This window comes from Leptopilina boulardi, unplaced genomic scaffold (assembly GCF_019393585.1).
Source record: "Leptopilina boulardi isolate dan_hultmark-lab unplaced genomic scaffold, ZJU_Lbou_2.1 LbouV2_229, whole genome shotgun sequence".
NCBI classification, from domain to species: Eukaryota; Metazoa; Arthropoda; class Insecta; order Hymenoptera; family Figitidae; genus Leptopilina; species Leptopilina boulardi.
The window spans coordinates 917,487-936,781 of record NW_026137784.1 but is presented as its reverse complement, the minus strand read 5'-3'; the positions used below and the strand labels follow the sequence as shown (position 1 = coordinate 936,781).

At 27.4% G+C, this 19,295-nt stretch overlaps 4 protein-coding genes and 1 long non-coding RNA gene across 8 annotated transcripts; 2 read left to right on the top strand and 3 right to left on the bottom strand.

Moving 5' to 3' along the window:
• Positions 1-34: 34 nt before the first annotated feature.
• On the top strand, positions 35-2,743 carry LOC127280176 (aarF domain-containing kinase 1). Its single transcript, XM_051303051.1, has 5 exons — positions 35-340; positions 473-770; positions 850-1,305; positions 1,387-1,713; positions 1,780-2,743. Exons 2-5 carry the CDS (start codon positions 483-485, stop codon positions 2,272-2,274), a joined length of 1,566 nt encoding a protein of 521 aa, XP_051159008.1. The 5' UTR covers positions 35-340; positions 473-482; the 3' UTR covers positions 2,275-2,743.
• On the bottom strand, positions 2,730-7,350 carry LOC127280175 (elongator complex protein 3). Its single transcript, XM_051303050.1, has 9 exons — positions 7,203-7,350; positions 5,694-5,935; positions 4,434-4,637; positions 4,114-4,367; positions 3,854-4,043; positions 3,569-3,786; positions 3,237-3,497; positions 2,984-3,165; positions 2,730-2,911 (listed from the first exon to the last, which is right to left on the bottom strand). The coding sequence occupies exons 1-9, from the start codon at positions 7,219-7,221 to the stop codon at positions 2,835-2,837; spliced, it is 1,647 nt and encodes a 548-aa protein (XP_051159007.1). The 5' UTR covers positions 7,222-7,350; the 3' UTR covers positions 2,730-2,834.
• Positions 7,351-7,487: 137 nt separating this feature from the next.
• On the top strand, positions 7,488-9,996 carry LOC127280191 (39S ribosomal protein L11, mitochondrial). Its single transcript, XM_051303074.1, has 3 exons — positions 7,488-7,701; positions 7,963-8,152; positions 8,379-9,996. The coding sequence occupies exons 1-3, from the start codon at positions 7,570-7,572 to the stop codon at positions 8,642-8,644; spliced, it is 588 nt and encodes a 195-aa protein (XP_051159031.1). The 5' UTR covers positions 7,488-7,569; the 3' UTR covers positions 8,645-9,996.
• A 1,010-nt stretch (positions 9,997-11,006) lies between these two features.
• On the bottom strand, positions 11,007-19,238 carry LOC127280193 (uncharacterized). 4 transcript variants are annotated; one of them, XR_007842796.1, is made up of 4 exons: positions 19,067-19,238; positions 15,421-18,204; positions 11,640-15,176; positions 11,007-11,484 (listed from the first exon to the last, which is right to left on the bottom strand). It is a non-coding gene; the product is annotated as an uncharacterized LOC127280193 (long non-coding RNA). The 4 variants fall into 4 exon arrangements; XR_007842797.1 differs by having other exon boundaries at positions 11,640-15,787; positions 15,865-18,204; XR_007842798.1 differs by having other exon boundaries at positions 11,640-17,624; positions 18,081-18,204.
• LOC127280192 (uncharacterized) lies at positions 18,115-19,060 on the bottom strand. The gene has a single exon (XM_051303075.1). The coding sequence runs from the start codon at positions 18,855-18,857 to the stop codon at positions 18,474-18,476; it is 384 nt and encodes a 127-aa protein (XP_051159032.1). The 5' UTR covers positions 18,858-19,060; the 3' UTR covers positions 18,115-18,473.
• Positions 19,239-19,295: the final 57 nt, after the last annotated feature.

Below are 19,295 nucleotides of genomic sequence, written 5' to 3'. Positions count from 1 at the left end.
ATAATCGTACTTGCGTCATCATTATTATATACCTTTCACCATGAAAAGAAAATTAGTTTTAACGTTTTCCTCCAAAAAAAAAATAATGTAAATTCAGTGAGTTTTTAAATGTTATTATAATTATATAGAATCATTGAATGACATAAAAAGAAATAGTTTTTTTTTATAGTTTGTCAACTTGAGGTTTTTTAGGTTAACATCAGGTTATCGTGAATTTATTATATAGTTTATAATTGTGAAAAAAAAGAGAGGAAAAATCAACGATAAGAAAATTATTTTTTTTTTTCTAAACAGTGCTTGAAGTCGAATGTTTATTTCTAAAAAGTTCGACAATTTTGAGGTTAGTTTACATCATGCTCCACTTTTTCTCTATTTACTTTATATTATTAATTATTTTTAAATATTTTTTTTATAATAAATTTAACAAATGTGGTGAAAAAAATTAAAATAATAAAAGATTTTTTTTTTTTAGAATATCAATAATGTTATCAAGAAGATTGTTAAAAACCGCTGCTATTGGAACAATTGGTTTAGGAACTTTTGCATCGTTACGAGCAAATGAATATGATATTGGATCAATTGGAATTGTCAGATTGGGTCGAGCTGCTGTTACAGTATTTCTAATTGGTAATTATTATCAAAAACATCTTTATAAAGCAAATGTTGTTAAAGGATCATCAGAATATGAGATATTAAAATCTGAAGCCCATAAATTTGGCGCTCAAAAACTTTTGGAACTTTGTTGCGCTAATAAAGGAGTTTACATTAAGGTAAATAGAATTTTTTTATATTTATTATATTAATAAATATATTAATAAATTTTTTTTTTTATAATGGAAATTAATTTAGGTTGGACAACATATTGGAGCTTTGGATTATCTTTTACCGCAAGAATATGTGACAAAATTACGAATTTTACACAGTTCTGCGCCACAATCATCATTTAATGATGTTCTCACTGTAATTAAAGAGGATTTTAAAAAAGATCCATACGAAATATTTACATTAATTGAAAAAAATCCATTGGGTACAGCAAGTCTTGCACAAGTACATAAAGCAATTCTCAAAGATGGAAATTCCGTTGCAGTTAAAGTGCAACATCGTTCAGTTAAAACAAATGCCTATGTTGATGTTAAAACAATGGCAACTCTCGTGAAAATTACATCATGGATATTTCCTGATTTTAAATTCGATTGGCTTGTTGAGGAGACAAAGAAAAATATTCCACGTGAATTAGATTTCACTCAGGAAGGAAAAAATGCTGAAAAACTCGATAATCTTTTTAAAGATTATCATTGGCTCAAGGTTTTCAAAATTTTTTGATAAATTGAAAAAAATTTTATTAATAAATAAATTAAAAAAAAAAAATTGATTTCAATTTTTCAGATACCGAAAATTTATTGGAATATTTCTTCATCGCGAGTATTAACAATGGAATTCATGGAGGGTGGACAAATAAATGATGTTGATTATTTAAAAAAAAATGGTTTAAATTTTTTCGAAGTTAGCAATAAATTAGGCCGATTATATAGTCATATGATTTTTATAACTGGTTTTGTTCATTCCGATCCACATCCAGGAAATATTCTTGTTAGAAAAAATGGAAGCAACGCGGAAATTATTCTTCTTGATCATGGATTATATGCAGATTTAACAAATGAATTTCGTTGGGAATATTCAAAACTCTGGTTGGCAATTCTCGATGGAGATAAGGTAACTTTTTTTTCTTATTTAATTTATTTGTTTTTTATTTTTAATTTGAAAATAATTTTTTTTCAGGACGCAATGAAGGAGCACTGTACAAAATTGGGCGTTGGCGATTTTTATGGATTATTTTCCTGTATGGTTTCGGGTAGAACATGGGATACAATAATAAATGGTGTACAAAAGAAGAAATATTCAAAAACAGAGAAGGAATTATTTCAAAAGGAAATACCAAATTTATTACCGCAAATAAGTCATGTTTTACAAAAAGTCGATAGGCAAATGTTATTAATATTAAAAACAAATGATCTTATTCGTTGTATTGAATATACATTGAATACACAATCGAGAATGAATGCATTTATGGAAATGTCAAAATGTTGCGTTAAATCTGTATATGGTGAAAAATTTAAATATTGTCATACAAATTGGTCACGATTGAAACTTTCCATTGGTGAGCAATGGACACTTTTTAAATTATCACTCTATCATGTTTATTTAGGTGTTTTAAATTTTAATATTTTAAAGAGTGTCGATTCACTTCGAAATAAAGATTTTTATCCTATTTAACAAAAAATGCGGTGTTAGGAAGGGATAATTTTTTTTTTTTTAATTTAAATTAACAAACTAGCTAAGCTATTTCAAATTTATTGAAGGGATTTTTTTTTAAAAAAATAATTAAGATTTTTTCTTCAATGAATTGAAGAAATTATAATATTATAAATACCTCAAATTTGTACCTTATATATTTATATAAAAATGTGCGAATATTTATTTTTATTTTGTATGCAATGTTAAATGAACAAAAAGTGTTATTTTTTTATGAATGAGAATTGTAAAATTAACTTGTACAAAAGTAATCAAGTCATTTTTTTGTGCCATTTTATGTTAAACAATTATTTTTTTTTTTTATATAAGCCAATTTATTATGTCACAAGAAACTTGTAAATATTCGATGTTTTATACAGAAAATAATTAGAAAAGAAAATGTTAATAAAAAGGAAAAATCTATATCAAAATAAATATACTGTTAAAGCAATATTTTGTATTTTTATTAATAAAAAAAAAAAATTTGTATTTATTTACAAAACTATCATTAAAAATTCTATTTTAAATCCCATTTTTATTAATTAAATTAAAAGTTTTGACATATAAGGTCCATCTAATTCATAGCCTAATTTACGATAATAATTCCTCGTTCCAACACCTGAAATAAAATTTATTTTTAGTTTTTAATAAAAAAAAAAATATATATTTTCTTTAAAAATTCCAAACTTACCGGATATAACAGCAATTTTATTAGATCTGTGCTCGTCCCTTGCGATTCTTTCCGCTTCTTCCATTAAAAGCATTCCAAATCCTTGATGTTGAAATTTTGTCGGATCACGAGCATTAACTGGTACAACACTTCCGTACACATGCAATTCTCGTACAATTGAACATTTTTCTTTCAACTCCGGTCTAGAGAAAATTAAATTTTTTTTTAATTTTTATTTAATTTTAAATTAAATTTAAAAAAAAAAAAAACCTACCTAAATGTTTCATTTGAACATTTTCGAAGTCTCAATAAACCAACTAAAATATCTTTAGTTGGATCTTCATAAGAGAGAAAAGTTTCCCAACCATTGTTTGCTGTATAATCCCTTCGAATGAGTTCCACTTCATAGGGTTGAATTTTATTATGTATTTCTTGAATTCCAACTTCTCGTGTACGAACATCACGACAGTCGGTTCCAAAATCTTTCATTCTTGCGAGTGCCAATTCCCTCAAATTTCCATGTTCAACGCCAGAACTAAAATTTAAAAATAATAAATACTTTTCAAAATATACACACTTTCTTTTTTTTTTTAATAAAAGAATTACCTGACCAAAGGCATCGGTATATCGCGTTGCACACGATAAACTCGTGTCCATGGTGGAATTAATGCAAGAATTCGTGCTATTAAATCAACAAGAACACTTGGCGGATAACTCTTGTATCTTCCCGTTTTCCATAATTCATACAAACCTGTGCCACGAATTACCAATGTTGGATAAATTTTTAAACCATCCGCTCTAAATGCAGGATTCGCAAAAAATTCCTATTTATTGAAAAAAAACAATTGTAATTAAATTAGAAATTTTTTTAATAATATTTTTTAAACTTACGACAAATTGTTCAATGTCCCTTTCAATATCGACATTCGGTAAATCCGGCATCATGTGAGCAATAACTTTAAATCCAGCGTCTTTAGATAGATGAAAACTTTCACAAACTGCTCTCACTGTATGACCACGATTTGAATCACGAGCAACGTCTTCAAAAACTGATTGCACTCCAATTTCCAAACGTGTACAACTATTTTTTTAAAATAAATTTTAATTATCATATTAAATAGACTAAAAATAGAAACAAAAAATAATTTTACCCATAATTTAACATGTCAGATAAATGTTTTTTGAGACAATAATCAGGACGTGTTTCAATTGTAATTCCAATGCATTTTGTTCGACTGCGTTCTGAATATTTTACAGCCTCTGCAACATTACTGCTAACATGTCCCGAGAGAGCATCATGTAAATTTCTAATAAAATAATCTCTATAATCCTCTGGTAAGGACATAAAAGTTCCACCCATTACGATAAATTCCACCTTGTCAACACTATGTCCCAATTGCTTTAACTAAACAAAAAAAAGATATTTAATTACTTTAAAAGATTTTTTCCAAAAAAAAAAAGAAATTCTCACTTGTTCGACACGGTGTCTAGTTTGTAAAAAAGGATTATATCGAGCACGAATTGCTCGCATTGACGTTGGTTCATAGCCAGTGTAAGATTGTGTTGAATATTCAAAATCAGAATCTGGACCACCAGGACAATATACACAAATATTTCCCGTCATATTTATATGTGGACATCTGTGTGGTTTACACATAACAGCGACAACGGCTATCTGAAAACAAAAAAAAAAAAAAATTCAAATAAATGTTAAATTAATAATTAATAATTCTTTAACGTCCGAGAGAATATATTTAAAAGGGTAAGTAAAAACGATAACATTCGGACAAATGGATTTTAATTAAGTTTTCTCCAACGTTTCGAAATCACACCGATTTCCTCTTCAGGGAGTCTAGCAATACAAAATTATAAAAATTATTAAAAATTAAAAACAACAAACAAAAATACAAAGAAATTAAATTGATAAGAGACGAAGATTATCAAAAAACAAAAATACAAAAGGCAGTCAGAATATTAAATAAATAAATAAAAATAAAATACATACATACAAAATTGTACAAGAACAATTAACAAAATATAATCAATAAATAAAATTAATTAATATATAGGAAAAAAAAAAAATTAGAAAATAAATAAAAATAAAAATAATATGAATACAATAAATAAAATAAATAAATTAATAAAACAAAATATAAGTTACCAAATAAAATAATAAAATAATAAACAAAATAATAATTATTTGGTAATAAAATAAATAAATTAATAAAACAAAATATAAGTTACGAAATAAAATAATAATTATTTGGTAACTTATATTTTGTTTTATTAATTTATTTATTTTATTTATTGTATTCAATTATTTTTATTTTTATTTATTTTCTAATTTTTTTTTTTTCTATATATTAATTAATTTTATTTATTGATTATATTTTGTTAATTGTTCTTGTACAATTTTGTATGTATGTATTTTATTTTTATTTATTTATTTAATATTCTGACTGCCTTTTGTATTTTTGTTTTTTGATAATCTTCGTCTCTTATTAATTTAATTTCTTTGTATTTTTGTTTGTTGTTTTTAATTTTTAATAATTTTTATAATTTTGTATTGCTAGACTCCCTGAAGAGGAAATCGGGGTGATTTCGAAACGTTGGAGAAAACTTAATTAAAATCCATTTGTCCGAATGTTATCGTTTTTACTTACCCTGTTAAATTAATAATAATTATAAAAGTTATTTTTCAAAAAAAAAAAAAAATATTTGATAAACTTACACCACTGGCAGTTCTCACGGGTTTAGCTTTCAATTTTGGTAAAAGAATTTTTTTAAAATCAGAAGGAACAGCGGCTATAATTTCAACAAGCCTTGGAGACGAGTCCAATCCATATTTCGATGATATTCGTGCTTTTAATTTATTTAAATCAACATCTCGATGCTGTTCATGTGCAAGTAATAATTCATGAATTATTTCTCCAATTGTCATCATATGACGTTCCGCCTTACTTTCGGCAAATTCTAAATAATTTACAAAAAATATCAAATTTTTTAAACAAATTAAAAATATATGGGGCATTCTATTTTAAAATTATACCCCTAGTAAACAATTGACAATATAAGACATTTTTTAAATAATTATTTCTCCCATTTAATTAAATCAAATTACTTTTGCAATGAGTGGTTTCGAAAGAGAAATTTCTAAACATTATTATTGTAAAAAAAATTTTTTTAAAAAAAAGTTTAATTTGCATAAAAAATTTAGTTTGAAGGTTAAACTTATAAATATCTCAAAACACGTTGTCTCCGATTTTGACAAAATCTGTGTCAAAAGAAAGCTTAAATATTCTATTTTTTATTTCCGTAAAGTTTATAATGGACATTTTCGAGGATTTCGAGAAATTAATTAAAATTCTCAGACGTTTCAAAGGTTAAAAAGGATTGAAATTTGCATGAATAGAGAACCTCTATTCAAATACAGCGGCATTTGTTTTTACGAAATTTTTAAATAAATAAATTTTAAAACTTCAATTTTAATCTTAATAATTTTTTTAAATTTGAAAAATTTTTAATTGCAAATAGCTAAAGATCAATATATTTATTGTTTACAATTTTTTTTTCTCTAATGTCAAGTGATGTAATAATGTAAGGTTAATGGAAATTAAATTTAAAAAACAAAATCCGCTCTTAAAGAAATGGTTCTCCATTCATACAAATTTCAATCCTTTTTAACCTCCGAAACGTCTGAGAATTTTAATTAATTTCTGGAAATTCTCGAAAATGTCCATTATAAACTTTACGGAAATAAAAAATAGAATATTTAAGCTTTCTTTTGACATAGATTTTGTCAAAATCGGAGACAACGTGTTTTGAGATATTTACAAGTTTAACCTTCAAACTAAATTTTTTATACTATTTAAATATTTTTTTACAATTGTAAAGTTTAGAAATTTCTCTTTCGAAACCACTCATTGCAAAAGTAATTTGATTTAATTAAATGGGAGAAATAATTATTTAAAAAATGTCTTATATTGTCAATTGTTTACTAGGGGTATAATTTTAAAATAGAATGCCCCATATATTTATATAAAAACTTTCAGATATATTTATCAAAAGAAAAAAAAATTCTATAATTTCCCTTTTTTAAATATATATAAATAATATTAAAATTTATTTATTAAAAGTCGTAATTAAAAGAAAGAGGTTATGTTTGCTTCGTGAAAATAAAATAATAGAAATTTAAAACTATTATAAATTTAATCTTCACAATTAATTGAAATAAAATTACCTTTTGGTTTTTTTACCATGATTGTGTTTTAAAAGACTGAAAAACAAATGTTAAATAAATAATAAAAACACGTTTTTTTGGATGATAAATGACAGATCGTTAGTTCTCTTTTTGTCCCTTTAAAAAAAAGTAGATGTCACTATAAATCTAGAAAATTAAGGCTTATTTTCAATTACATTGAACTTTCATTGGTTGCTGAACCCCGCGTATATTTTAAATAAACCAATGAGATTATTAAAAAAAAATTTAGTAACGCCATCTATAATTTTTCTAACGGATAAACAAGTAACTAATCACTACTTTTCTCAAATTATTATTACGAGTGTCGATTGTTTACAATTTTCGTTAAAAATAAATTTTATTAAAAATGTCTAAAGTTAAGAAAATGAAAATGTTAAAAAATATAGTAGATAAAGTAGATCATAGTTCAAAATTAAAAACAAACATTTTAGCTGGACTTGCTTCGCCGAGTCCACCTCTTGGCCCTCAACTTGGACAGGTTAGAAATTGTTTTTATTTTTTAAAATATTTATAACATTTTCCATTGTCATATTATTTATTCTTTTAATTCGCATATAAAATATAATTTTCAATTTAAAATTTAATTAATCTTTCAATTTAATAAAACTATAAATACAATTTTGAGGTTAGAAATTCAGTTTGTGAATTTATTATAATAGATAAATTTTAAATTAATTATAAGAAAAATAATAGATTTTTATTTTTTAATTGTAATACGATTTTTTTTTTAAATTTTTAGAGAAATATAAACATAGCCGCTTTTTGTAAAGATTTTAATGAAAGAACAAAAGATATAAAGGAAGGAATTCCGTTGCCCTGCAGAATAAAAGTAAATTCAGATCGTACTTATGAATTGGTAATTCATCAACCCCCAGCAGTTTATTTTTTAAAACAAGCTGCTGGCATACAAAAAGGAACCGGCAAACATAGTATGTAGATTGCTTTTTTTTTAAATATTGTTAATATTTTGAAAAATTGCTACTTTAATTAATTATTATTGTCTTAATTTTTTATGAACTTAAAAACAGATTTTTAATTGATTTATATGAATAATTTTTATAACTTATAATTATTATTTTTTGAAATTATTTTCATTTAAAAATTGTTTATCTATTTTTTTTTTAATAATTTAAAATATATTTTTTTTTATTTTAGAGGAACATTGCTCTGGTAAAATAACATTGAAACATTTGTATGAAATAGCAAAAATCAAATCTGAAGATCCTCCATTGGCACTGATGACTTTAGAGCAAATTTGTCAAATGATGGTAGGTATTGCAAAATCCGTGGGTATTAAAATTGTTCGTGATTTGGATGCAAATGAATATAAAGAATTCTTAATAGAACGAGCAAAAGTTGTAGCCGAAGAGCAACAAAAATTACAAGAAATTAGAGAAGCCAAATTATTAAGAACTGCATAAATAGTAATTATTATTATTAGAATTTTTTTTCTAGTACATTTTTCATTTTTATGAAACTCTGGTTTTGTAAAAAAAAAGTGAAAAAAAAAATCTGTAAATATATACTAACTAAAAATGAACGATTTTTTCTTTATACAAACACAATTTAGTTGACTTTGATTAAATATAAAATTTTAAGTCACAGGTATGGAAAAAAAACTTAACATGAAATTAATTTTAACTATTTATTTTTAAAATCATTTATTACAAAAAGAATTTACAATCTATTTATTAATCGCACAGTATCATATCACAATTACAATTATAAAATTAAAAAACTCTGAAAATAAAAAAAAGATTAATTTCTTGTTAACGATAACTTTTATTATATTTCAACATTTTAAATAGAAATGTACTTCTTTAATAAATTAAGAAACATAATTTTTTTAAACTTAACAAATCTTGATGAGTTAATTAAAAGAAAAAAGATAAAATAAATTTTTTATACAAGTAAAAATTACTTTTTTGTATTTGAATGTTGCAAATTATTTCTTTGAATGTGAATTATTAAATATTTCTTTTTAAATAAATTTTTTTCATTTTTGTTGAATTAGAACTGAATTAAATATTTCTTTTTAAATAAATTTTTTTCATTTTTGTTGAATTAGAACTGAAAAATTGAATGATTTATTAAAAAAAATTAATTTAATCTTCCAGTGATGTCCTTAGACGAGTTTCGTTTGTGACAAAAAAAAATCTCTCGCTGCAAGAAAAAATTTTTTTAGTATCCCTCGCTGCAGAAAAAAATCCTGTGTCCCACAAAGTCCCTCGCCGCAAATATAAAAATATTTTAGTATCCCTCGCTGCAGGAAAAAATCCTGTGTCCCACGAAGTCCCTCGCCGCAAATATAAAAATATTTTAGTATCCCTCGCCGCAGTAAAAAAAAATATTCCTCGATGTCCCTCGCTGCAGTCAAAAATATTTGTGTCCCTCGATGTCCCTCGCTGCAGTCAAAAAAATTCCTCAAAGTCCCTCGATGTCCCTCGCTGCAGTCAAAAAATTCCTCAAAGTCCCTCGATGTCCCTCGCTGCAGTCAAAAAATTCCTCAAAGTCCCTCGCCGCAGTCAAAAAAATCCCTTAGTGTTACATAAAGTCCCTCGATGTCCCTCGCCGCAGTCAAAAAATTCCTCAGAGTCCCTCGATGTCCCTCGCTGCATTTAAAAGAATTTCTCCAGAGTCCTTCGTTATCCCTCGCCGCAGTCAAAAAACTCCTCAGAGTCCCTCGATGTCCCTCGCCGCAGTCAAAAAATTCCTCAGAGTCCCTCGATGTCCCTCGCCGCAGTCAAAAAATTCCTCAGAGTCCCTCGATGTCCCTCGTTGCATTTAAAAGAATTTCTCAAGAGTCCCTCGCCGCAGTCAAATAAATTTCTCAGCGTTCTTCGCTGTATTTAATAAAAAAAAAAAAAAATCTGACTCCCTCAGTGTCCCTCGCTGCAGTTCAAAAAATTCCCTTAGTTCCTCGCCGTAGTTATTAAACAAAAATTCCTCCATATCGACGCAGTCAATAGAACAAAATGTTCAAATCGCAATTATTTATCTCGATTTTCTAATTTTACTCGTTTATTATGTTTAAAAATCTGTTTTCTAATTCCTAAAAAAAAGTTTCATTTAATTGCTTCCCGAATGTTGAAAATTTGTTCACAATTAATTTTTTTATCAAAATCGTAGAAAAATGTCATGAAAAATAAAATTTCCACTTAACATTTTCATAATAAAACTAAAAATATTTCCCGAAAAAATTTCTCATTCAATTTTAAATGTAATAATTTCATTTCTAAAAATTTTTTTTCTAAGATTAATAAATAATATATTAAAATTTAATTTTTGTTTTTTTAAACGAATTCATCAAAAAAAAAAACTAGAATTGACATTTTTTTTTCTTTCATGTGTAGAGAAGGACTCAAAATTCCAAAAATTTTTGAATTGCAATTCATTTGAAAATGCAATTAATTAATTTTCATTTGTTGAGATAAAAAAAAAACAAGATTTAAAAGTTCATTACTTGGCATTATCGGATGAATTTTTCAATATCCATTTATCCTGTGTTTGATTACGATTAATCTATAACGTTTTCACTGAAGCTCGAATTATATTATTCCTTTCCAAGTTTTAATAATTCTTTGAAAAATTCCTCCCAAAAAAGAAAAGAATGTTGAGTAAATTTTTCACATTATTGTTAATATTTCCCACGATGTCCCACGAAGAAGTGACAATAAATCCCACGAAGTCCTCTTCTTTCTTCGTCCAGTCCGGCGATCCTCTTCTGCGACGCCTGAAAACCCCCCAAAAAAAACCCTAATTTTTCTTATATATGTATATATATTTTTTTTTTTTTTTTTTTTTTTATTTTAAATCTGTTTTTTTTTTAATATTTTTTTCCTATTTTTCTTTTTTTAATATATTTTTTTTCCTATTTTTTTTCTTTTTTTAAAATATTTTTTCTTTTTTCTTAATCTTTTTTTAAATTCTTTTTTTTTAATTCTTTTTTTCTATTTTTTTAAATATTTTTTTTTCTATTTTTTTAATTTCGTTTTTTTTCTATTTTTTCAAATTTCTAATTCCTATTTTAAAGCCTAAAAACTAAAAGTCTCTTTGGGTCCACGAGAAGGATATGAGAGATGAAAGTAGATGAATCGCGATCATGAAGAACGTCGTCCGAAGGAAGTTTCGCCCGCGAAGTACCCGATGAAAGTCGACCTAAGGATGTACCGGAAATCGCGCAGAAAAAACCCCAAATCCGCATCGCCTAGAATCCTAAAAATCGCACCGGCTGCAAGACTCGGAAGAGAAAAAAAATTTTCTGCAACACAAAAATGAAAGGAAATTTTTATTTCTCATATCATATCGTTTTTTTTTTTTTTATTCAATTCTAATTTTGATTGTAACTTTTTTTAAATTTAATTTATTGTTTAATCAAAAAAACAAAAAAGGAAAGAAAAAATTTAATATACTCACTTTAAAAGAATGGGAATCAACACATTTTGGCTGGAACTCTGCTCTCCGTGAGACACCTTTGGACTCCGAGGGGGGCAAAAATACCGAAGAGACGCCCTCGAAAGCTTCCATCGATGAATAAAGAAATGAGATCAACATCACAAGGCAGCAGGAATTATATATCGAAGAAATTAGGGAATCAGCCTTCAGAGAATCTTCAAATCCCTGGAGCATATCCGCAATGTCCATTCTCCTTCAGGATCACGAAGATCGACTGTTGGAAATGTGGAAAACGTTGCAGCTCTGCCCAAGAATCCAGACTAAGTTCCTTCCAAAGTTGATCCCCCACTTGAGAGACGAATATAGAAGAAAATTTTCTGATGATGATGAAGTCGAATTTACAGGTAAGTTCCCCATGTACTTTTTTGTTTTTTTCTTTAAATCATTGGCTCTCGTGAATCTCTAGAAACATTCTCATTAAGGGGCAGAGAGAAGGGGAGGGACAAAAATAATTTCCACTCTTCATGTGTGTATATATATACAGAATTATTTCAATTTCTTCATTTTGTTGTTAAAATACGTACGGCTAAATAATAAATATAAATTCTACCTAGAAAATAGTTAAGTAGATAAATAACTCACAAATCGTTCCTTCGAGATAATTATTTTTCCTTTAAAACAAATTTTTTTTATCTTCCTTGACAAATTTTTTTTTAAATACCTCTTTTTTCCTTAATAATTTAATATTTTTTCAAATATGATGAAATCTTCGTGCCCGTGTTTAATAAAAATTATTCTTGCAATTTTTCTCGACTAACGAATTTTAATATTTTTGTCATCATAATTATTTTAAGACAATAAAAGTCCATTTGCTTTTTCTATATAGAATTCCATTTAAATATTGCTGAAACATTTGATTAAAGACAAAGAGAAAAATATACCGTATTTTGTAATCTTCCTTCAAATTTTCGCACGTAAACTGTTAAATTGGCAACTTGAAAAATATTCCTCAGTAATATTAAAAAAATTTGAAAATATCCATTCGTATCCTTATATTCGAAAATATCCTTTAAAATAATTATCCTTGGAAATAAACTTCAAAAAGTACGGAAATATATAAATATTATTTTTGGAAATATTGAAACTCCGAAAATATTCTTCATTGACTAAATAAATGTGCTATCCTTTTGGTAACTTGAGAAAATCATTTAGAAATATTTTAAAAAATATTCTTCTCGCAAAATCTTCAATTTCATTATCCATTAACATTTTGGGTATTATAAATTGGATTTTTTAAAACTTTTTCCACATCTGCATAACTTCTTTTTTTTTGTAATCTTCAAAAATACTGAATAGGCAATAAAATTGTTTTATTCCATTTTCCGCTATATTAAAAACTCAGAATCCTGAAACATTTGGTTACAAAAAAAAAAACAAACAGCAAAAAAATAATAGATATACCAATCTTTCAAACTGCTTCCAAAAACTTCAACATTTTGTTTTACTACTGGCTTCATAATTTCTTCCTGAAATACTTTTGCAAATAATTTTCGAATTGATTCTTGAAAAATATCTTCATATCTTCTTTTTTGTTAAATAAAAAAATCGTTTTGTTGAATTAACGCAAAAATTCCTGATACATTTTTTGTTTTTCGTATAATTTGAGACGATTTTCAAAATACTCTAAAAAGAATTGATTAAAAAATTCGAAAATCGAAAAGGAACTTACTATTTTCAAGATAGGTTTTTTTTTCTTCCTGGTTCATGTTAAATTTTCAATCTTCAGTTTAAAAAAAGAATATTTCTTCGCCTAATAAAAAATCGTAAAACCTTATTTGTTTTCAATTCAAAATAATTTTTTTTCCACATTATGCAAAATTTTTCAATTCATCTTCATTTTTTTCTTTATATCTTCCAAATTATGTAAAAAAAATTACTCTCGCAAAATATATGAATTAATATCAGCCACAATTTTTTTTTTCTATCTTCAGCATCTTCCGTTTATATAATTAAAAATTGTAAAAACTATATCCATTTTTTTTTTTTTTTTTTTGAAGTTCAAAATAATTTTTTCTTATACTTTAAAATATTTTTCAAAACTATTAAAATACTCTTTCACATTATAAATAAAAATCTTCGAAAAAATACTCTAAAAAGAGAAAGGATTAGAAATTCGAATATTTTTTTTTAAAAAGACTTACAGCCTCGTATTTCTTCGGTTCATTCAAAATTTGCCTCAACGAAATAAGATTTTTAATCGCTTCAAAAATTTTCTCTTGTTTTTCATCTTCAGGAATCCAAAAAAAACTTTCACTCGGCTCTTCATTATGATGCAAATATAATCAAAATCCTCCTCCTCTCCATTTTCTATTTTTATAGTAATATATACTTCTGCTAATTAAATAGAACTCACACACTATACTTGCACTCAAACTCACGAAAACTTTTTTTTTTTTCCATTTTCCAATTTAAACTCTTGAAACCATTGAAAATATTCAACTAAAACTTTCTTCATTTGAAGAAAAAATAAAACGGGTAACATTCTTCTTAGCAAAAAAAATGAAACTGATTTTGATGATGATGATGATGAATCTTCAGAACTGAATATGAAAATAATCTTGGCTCACAAAAAAATTTCAAATCCACAACATTTTTTTTGGTTGACAAAAATATGCAAGAACATCAGCAAAGAAAAAGGAACTTCCATGATTTTTTTTTCTGTGTGTGTATGTTTGTGCGTGCGCAAAAAATTATTAATGGAATAGCGATCATCTGGACCCTGAAAATTCTTTTAATTTCTTGGATGGATTAGTGTTCCCCAAACCCCATCCCCCAGCATAAAGCGTGATTTATTCATAAAGAATTATAAAAGAACAGATTTCGTATACAAAAAATAGGAAATAATTAAAAAAAAAAGTACACAAGACTTGGAGAAAAGTAGAACATGAAAATAAATAATTAATCTACCTAAAATCTAAGGAGTTATATACATAATATAAAAACTCATCGCATTTGTTTTTTTTTTCCAGAATATTATAAACACAAAAAACACTCACCATTTTCTAAAAAACATAAGAGTAGAAAAAACATTCAACAATTTTTATAGGTGAAAATTTGTCAATCGCATTAACAAAATTTGTGTTGTCAAAGCTTCGCAAATGTCTAACAAGAAAAATTGCGCTAAAATATTAATTTTTAGAGAACAAAAACTGGTTTTTTTTTTTCACTTGTTGGTAAAAGAAAATTGTCACTGCACAAATAGATGATGAAAAGCTTCATATTGAGTGCATGGTAAAAAAATGTCTTTAGTTTCTCTATTTAGGAAAAAGAAATGAATCACAGCAATACATCTCAGGCAAAATGACTTCGGGTGCTGATTTTTTTTTTTTTATAGAAAATTATTCTTTTTCACAATTGTGATAATTCTATAGAGATGAAAAAACGTCCTTTCTTGGTTAGTCTCTTTAAAGCAAATACAAACTACAAGTTTTTCTAAAATATTTTCGATACTTCTTTTTTTTTTTTCAAGCAACAGTTAAATTCCTCTGCCAACAAAACCTAAAAGGCAACATTGAATCAGACATGCTCTATATAGAATAGAAAATTTACATGTGACAAAATATTCAATATTATATACGATCAAAAAATTGATATTCTAAAAAACAGTTTCTCATAAGCATTTAAAGATTTCGTTAGCAATTACCATTATTTAAAAAAAAAAACACCCGCCTTTTTACCATACCTGTGTAGGAAACAAAATTTGGTGAGTTTTTTTGTAAAAAGAAAATCTGCTCTAAATTACCTTCAACCATAAATTCCTTGAACAGCCCGGTCTCAAAAAAAGCGAATTGAAATAGCGATAGCGATTAATTGCCCATTTTTTTTTTTCAAAATTGTCCTTGTTTTTATTTTTCCTCGCAAAAAAAATTAAATCTTGTGCCGTTGAAACTGTAGCGAAAAAAACTTCCCCACTTCCACAAAAGATTTCCCATTCGATGAAAAAATGATTTTTTTTTTTTCTATTACCTTTCGAGGTCTTTTTTGTGTGTATATATATATTTTCTACATCAAGTCGACAAAAAAATGGTGCACTCTCAAAAATTGCCTACGAAATTGAAATCACATGCTTGGAAAGAAAATTGAGCATCTTCCTCGATGTCTTCCGGTTTCTGCGGGAAAAAACGTTAATATTCCCCCCAGTCTAAAAAAAATAGAATTCAACTTTCATACGTAAAAAAATTGATACCTTTCTTCGGATGATCTATAAACTCCTGTTTCTAGGAAATCGTTACTCTATATATATAAAAAAATGAATTTTTTTTGTTTCACCTGTGAAAATCTGTGTATCTTCGAAAATTGCCTCTAAAAAAAAATCTACTCTGCACTCCTTTTGATTTGTTCCTTTCCTACGACTCAAAAAGACAAAAAAATTTTTTTTCTCTCCCACCCAAATAAAGCAATACAAAAACGAAATGTTTGGAAAAAATTCGATAAAATATACATATATGTACATATTTTATAAAATTCATTGGAAATTGGTTAAATATCAAAATATATTGATATAAATCGAGAGAAAATGATACCTTCTCTTCGGCTGAGAGTTATACAAAATTGGTTTCTCTCTTCAGTGTCAAACACACACACCCTCAAGTGTCCCGTTCTTCTCCGTCGGCTCGAAAAATCTTAAAACACAAATTACCTTAAAAAGCCCCGACAACCCCATTTCCCCGACGAATTAAATATAATGAGAAAACCTCGTTTTGTACTCCGGTAACTGCATTTCCTCTGCCCTTTTATTGTTCTGGATTTGCTTTTTTTTCCCCTCATCTTTTTCTCGAAACTATTTTTCCTCGCACTAGTTTTCTATTTTGGTCCTAAAGACACAAAAGAACAAATCCTTAAACTTAACCCCCCCTTTTTTTTTCTAAAAATTTTTCCCCAAAACAAATTCAATACCTGATAATTTTTTTTTTTTAGAAAAAAATTGAAATTAACTCGGCTTACGTTCCTCGTTCGGCGAAATTTTTTTTCCTGCAGCTCAAAAAAAGAGAATTTATTTCCCCCCTTTTTCCGAGATTTACCGTTGATCTTCGCCAATTGTGGAGAATGGTCCCGGATGAGGATGATGAAAACACGCTTTTTTTTCTCTCCCTCGTGTCTCTCTCTCTCTTATGAAAAAAGATGCTTGACTGATATGAACCGATACTTTCCAAATAGTAGAAATTTTTTTACACTGAAACACTCCAATTTATCCAAAAAAAAAGCACACAAAAAAGAAAAAAAACTTGTTACGAATTTTTTAAAAAAAAAAAAGTTATGTTTTTTGTTCAAATAAAAATTCTCACATTTAAAAAATATCGGTTCAATTAAAATAAAAAAGAACCGATAAAGCCAGTGAAAGAAATGACTTACAAAGATGATACCATGAGATAAGGTCCTAAAAATCTCGGTCGAGGACCTTTTTTTTTTTCGTCCGCAATTGCTCTCGATAAAGGAGATCCCTTTTCGCATGTAATCTGTGAAAATACTATTATTTCCGTTCGCCTTTTTGAAAGGCAAAAAGGCCACACCACCCTCTCTCGTTTTTATCCCAAAAAAATAATTTCGGCAAAAAATTTTTTTTTCTCAAAAATAAATGAAAATTACTCATGCATTGAAGTTTTTTGTACCTCGTGTATCCTATTTTGTTGTTTCGCCAAGGATAACGCCCACGCAGATGATTGAAGTAAAAACCTGAGGAATAGATTTTTTTCGGGGCATTTTGTTTTCAGGGACAATTAAAAGAAGCTCACCGGAGATTTCGCTTTTTTTTCCATCAAGAACGATAATAAAGGTGTGTTCGCACAGGTAGGGGTGATACTTTTTTTTTTTTATATCGCAATTTGTGTGAATAGAATCGAGTGCTGCCCATCTCTCTCTCTCTCTCTCTTTCTCGACCTTCTAGAAATAGAATTTTTTTCCCCTCAACATAAATCTCTTCCAATCATGAGCATTTGTGAGCCAAAACTGAAAAGGAGGGATGACATTAATAGACATTGAACTATTAAAAAAATGAAATTAATTAAATTTTTGTTTTTTTAAATAGAAAAATTTTATTCCAAACTGCATGTGTCTCCTCCTCTATATATATAAATATAAAACATGAAAAATACATCGAGTGGCCACTAAAATCTGCAACTTTTTTTTTTTTTTTCTTTTTAAAGTCTCAAAAATTAATTCTCATTAAATACTCATAATACTGAAGAAGTAAGAGTCAATCACAAATTAAATATATCACAAAATGATCACTTTACAAAATAAATAATTCGTAGCTAAAAAAAAATCTTCAAAAGATGAAAATAAAATATGAAATCAGTCATTTTTTTTTTCCTATTAAGCAAAGAGAGTGAGAATTTTTTTTTTTTTCAACTAATTTTTAAAGAAAAAAAATACTTTGGTTTTTTTCGATACGATTTTACAAACCAAACACGACACTCAGGACCAGCGGTGCGAGGTCTCGGTTTCCAGGCATCCCCCCCACCAGGCTCCTCGGAAACGGAAACAGCGACTCCCGCCGTCCTTCCCATTGCCATTGCATACGACGAGACTGCAATTAAAAAATACGCAATCAAATTTGACGTCACTATTTCGGCTGCTGCTTTCAAAACCACTGGCAGGAAAAATTTGACACATGTCCATTAACAACAAAAAAAATCACACGCGAATTTTTTTTTTCTCTTCATCCCATTGTTGAAGAATCTTCAATCTTCTTTTTTAAAGAGGCGTTTCAAGCCTTTTTTTTTCGTTTGGATCCCACTCGTTGAAATTAGATAAAAAACATAACCTCAATCAACGAGCATCTTCATTGTTGTTATTTCATCGGGCTACTGGAACTTTAATTTCACCCAATTGTGACATAAATTCATTGAAACTTGTCAATTCCTCACAAACTGGCTCCTTCCATGGATTTATTTCTTGGCATTGTAAATAATTTGTATAGTCATTGCATTGCTTATAATCCAACATCAATTCCTTTTTAAGCTCCTGCCATTTTATATTGCGCAATCGTTGCTTTGTGCGTAATTCAAATTCGGCCTTGAACAATGCTGATGTCAATACTGCTTCAACACGAAGATCACGTTTTCTATTTCGTCGACGCATTATTTTCTTTGAACGTACACGACTTATCCAATTTGCCAATTGTTCCGTTTTACTTGGTTGCTCGTGTTCAATATCATGGGGAGAATAGGTCGCGCCCATTTTATGATGATGACGTGGCAACGCGACAATATCGATTCACTTCCGAAATTATTTTTTCACAATAAAAGAAAAAAAAAACGAGTTTCAGTTCACTTGTTGAGTTCACTTTTTTTTTATAATAAACTTGATATGACTAAAAATTGCAAAATAACGATGACAATTTTTTTTTTTTTTTTTCGAACAATTAAGTAGAAAATAAGTACACCAACCTGTATCTAGCTTGTGTTTCTCGGCGTGAAGGACCCGGAGGCTCTCCAACAACGCAAACAAATGAAAAAACTGACTATTTTTTTTTAAATAATAAATTTTAAAAATACAAGCGAGATACAACCTTCGTCGTCTGCAAACTGGCCTGGAATGCCTGACGAGTCATGAAAGTGGGGGAATTTATAGGTGACGCTTTCATGGTTCGTGGTATTACTACGCGGTTGGTGCAAA

Bases quoted from the DNA above. Each gene is read 5' to 3' on its own strand.
- LOC127280176 (XM_051303051.1), top strand. From the start codon at position 483: ATGTTATCAAGAAGATTGTTAAAAACCGCTGCTATTGGAACAATTGGT. The intron at 1,306-1,386 runs GTTTTCAAAATT...TCAATTTTTCAG, and splicing joins AAGATTATCATTGGCTCAAG to ATACCGAAAATTTATTGGAA. The intron at 1,714-1,779 runs GTAACTTTTTTT...ATTTTTTTTCAG, and splicing joins CAATTCTCGATGGAGATAAG to GACGCAATGAAGGAGCACTG.
- LOC127280175 (XM_051303050.1), bottom strand. The intron at 4,638-5,693 runs GTAAGTTTATCA...TTTTGTTTTCAG, and splicing joins CCGTGAGAACTGCCAGTGGT to ATAGCCGTTGTCGCTGTTAT. The intron at 4,044-4,113 runs GTAAAATTATTT...TTAAAAAAATAG, and splicing joins TCTGACATGTTAAATTATGG to TTGTACACGTTTGGAAATTG.
- LOC127280191 (XM_051303074.1), top strand. From the start codon at position 7,570: ATGTCTAAAGTTAAGAAAATGAAAATGTTAAAAAATATAGTAGATAAA. The intron at 7,702-7,962 runs GTTAGAAATTGT...TTAAATTTTTAG, and splicing joins TTGGCCCTCAACTTGGACAG to AGAAATATAAACATAGCCGC. The intron at 8,153-8,378 runs GTATGTAGATTG...TTTTTATTTTAG, and splicing joins AAAAGGAACCGGCAAACATA to AGGAACATTGCTCTGGTAAA.
- LOC127280192 (XM_051303075.1), bottom strand. From the start codon at position 18,857: ATGGGCGCGACCTATTCTCCCCATGATATTGAACACGAGCAACCAAGT.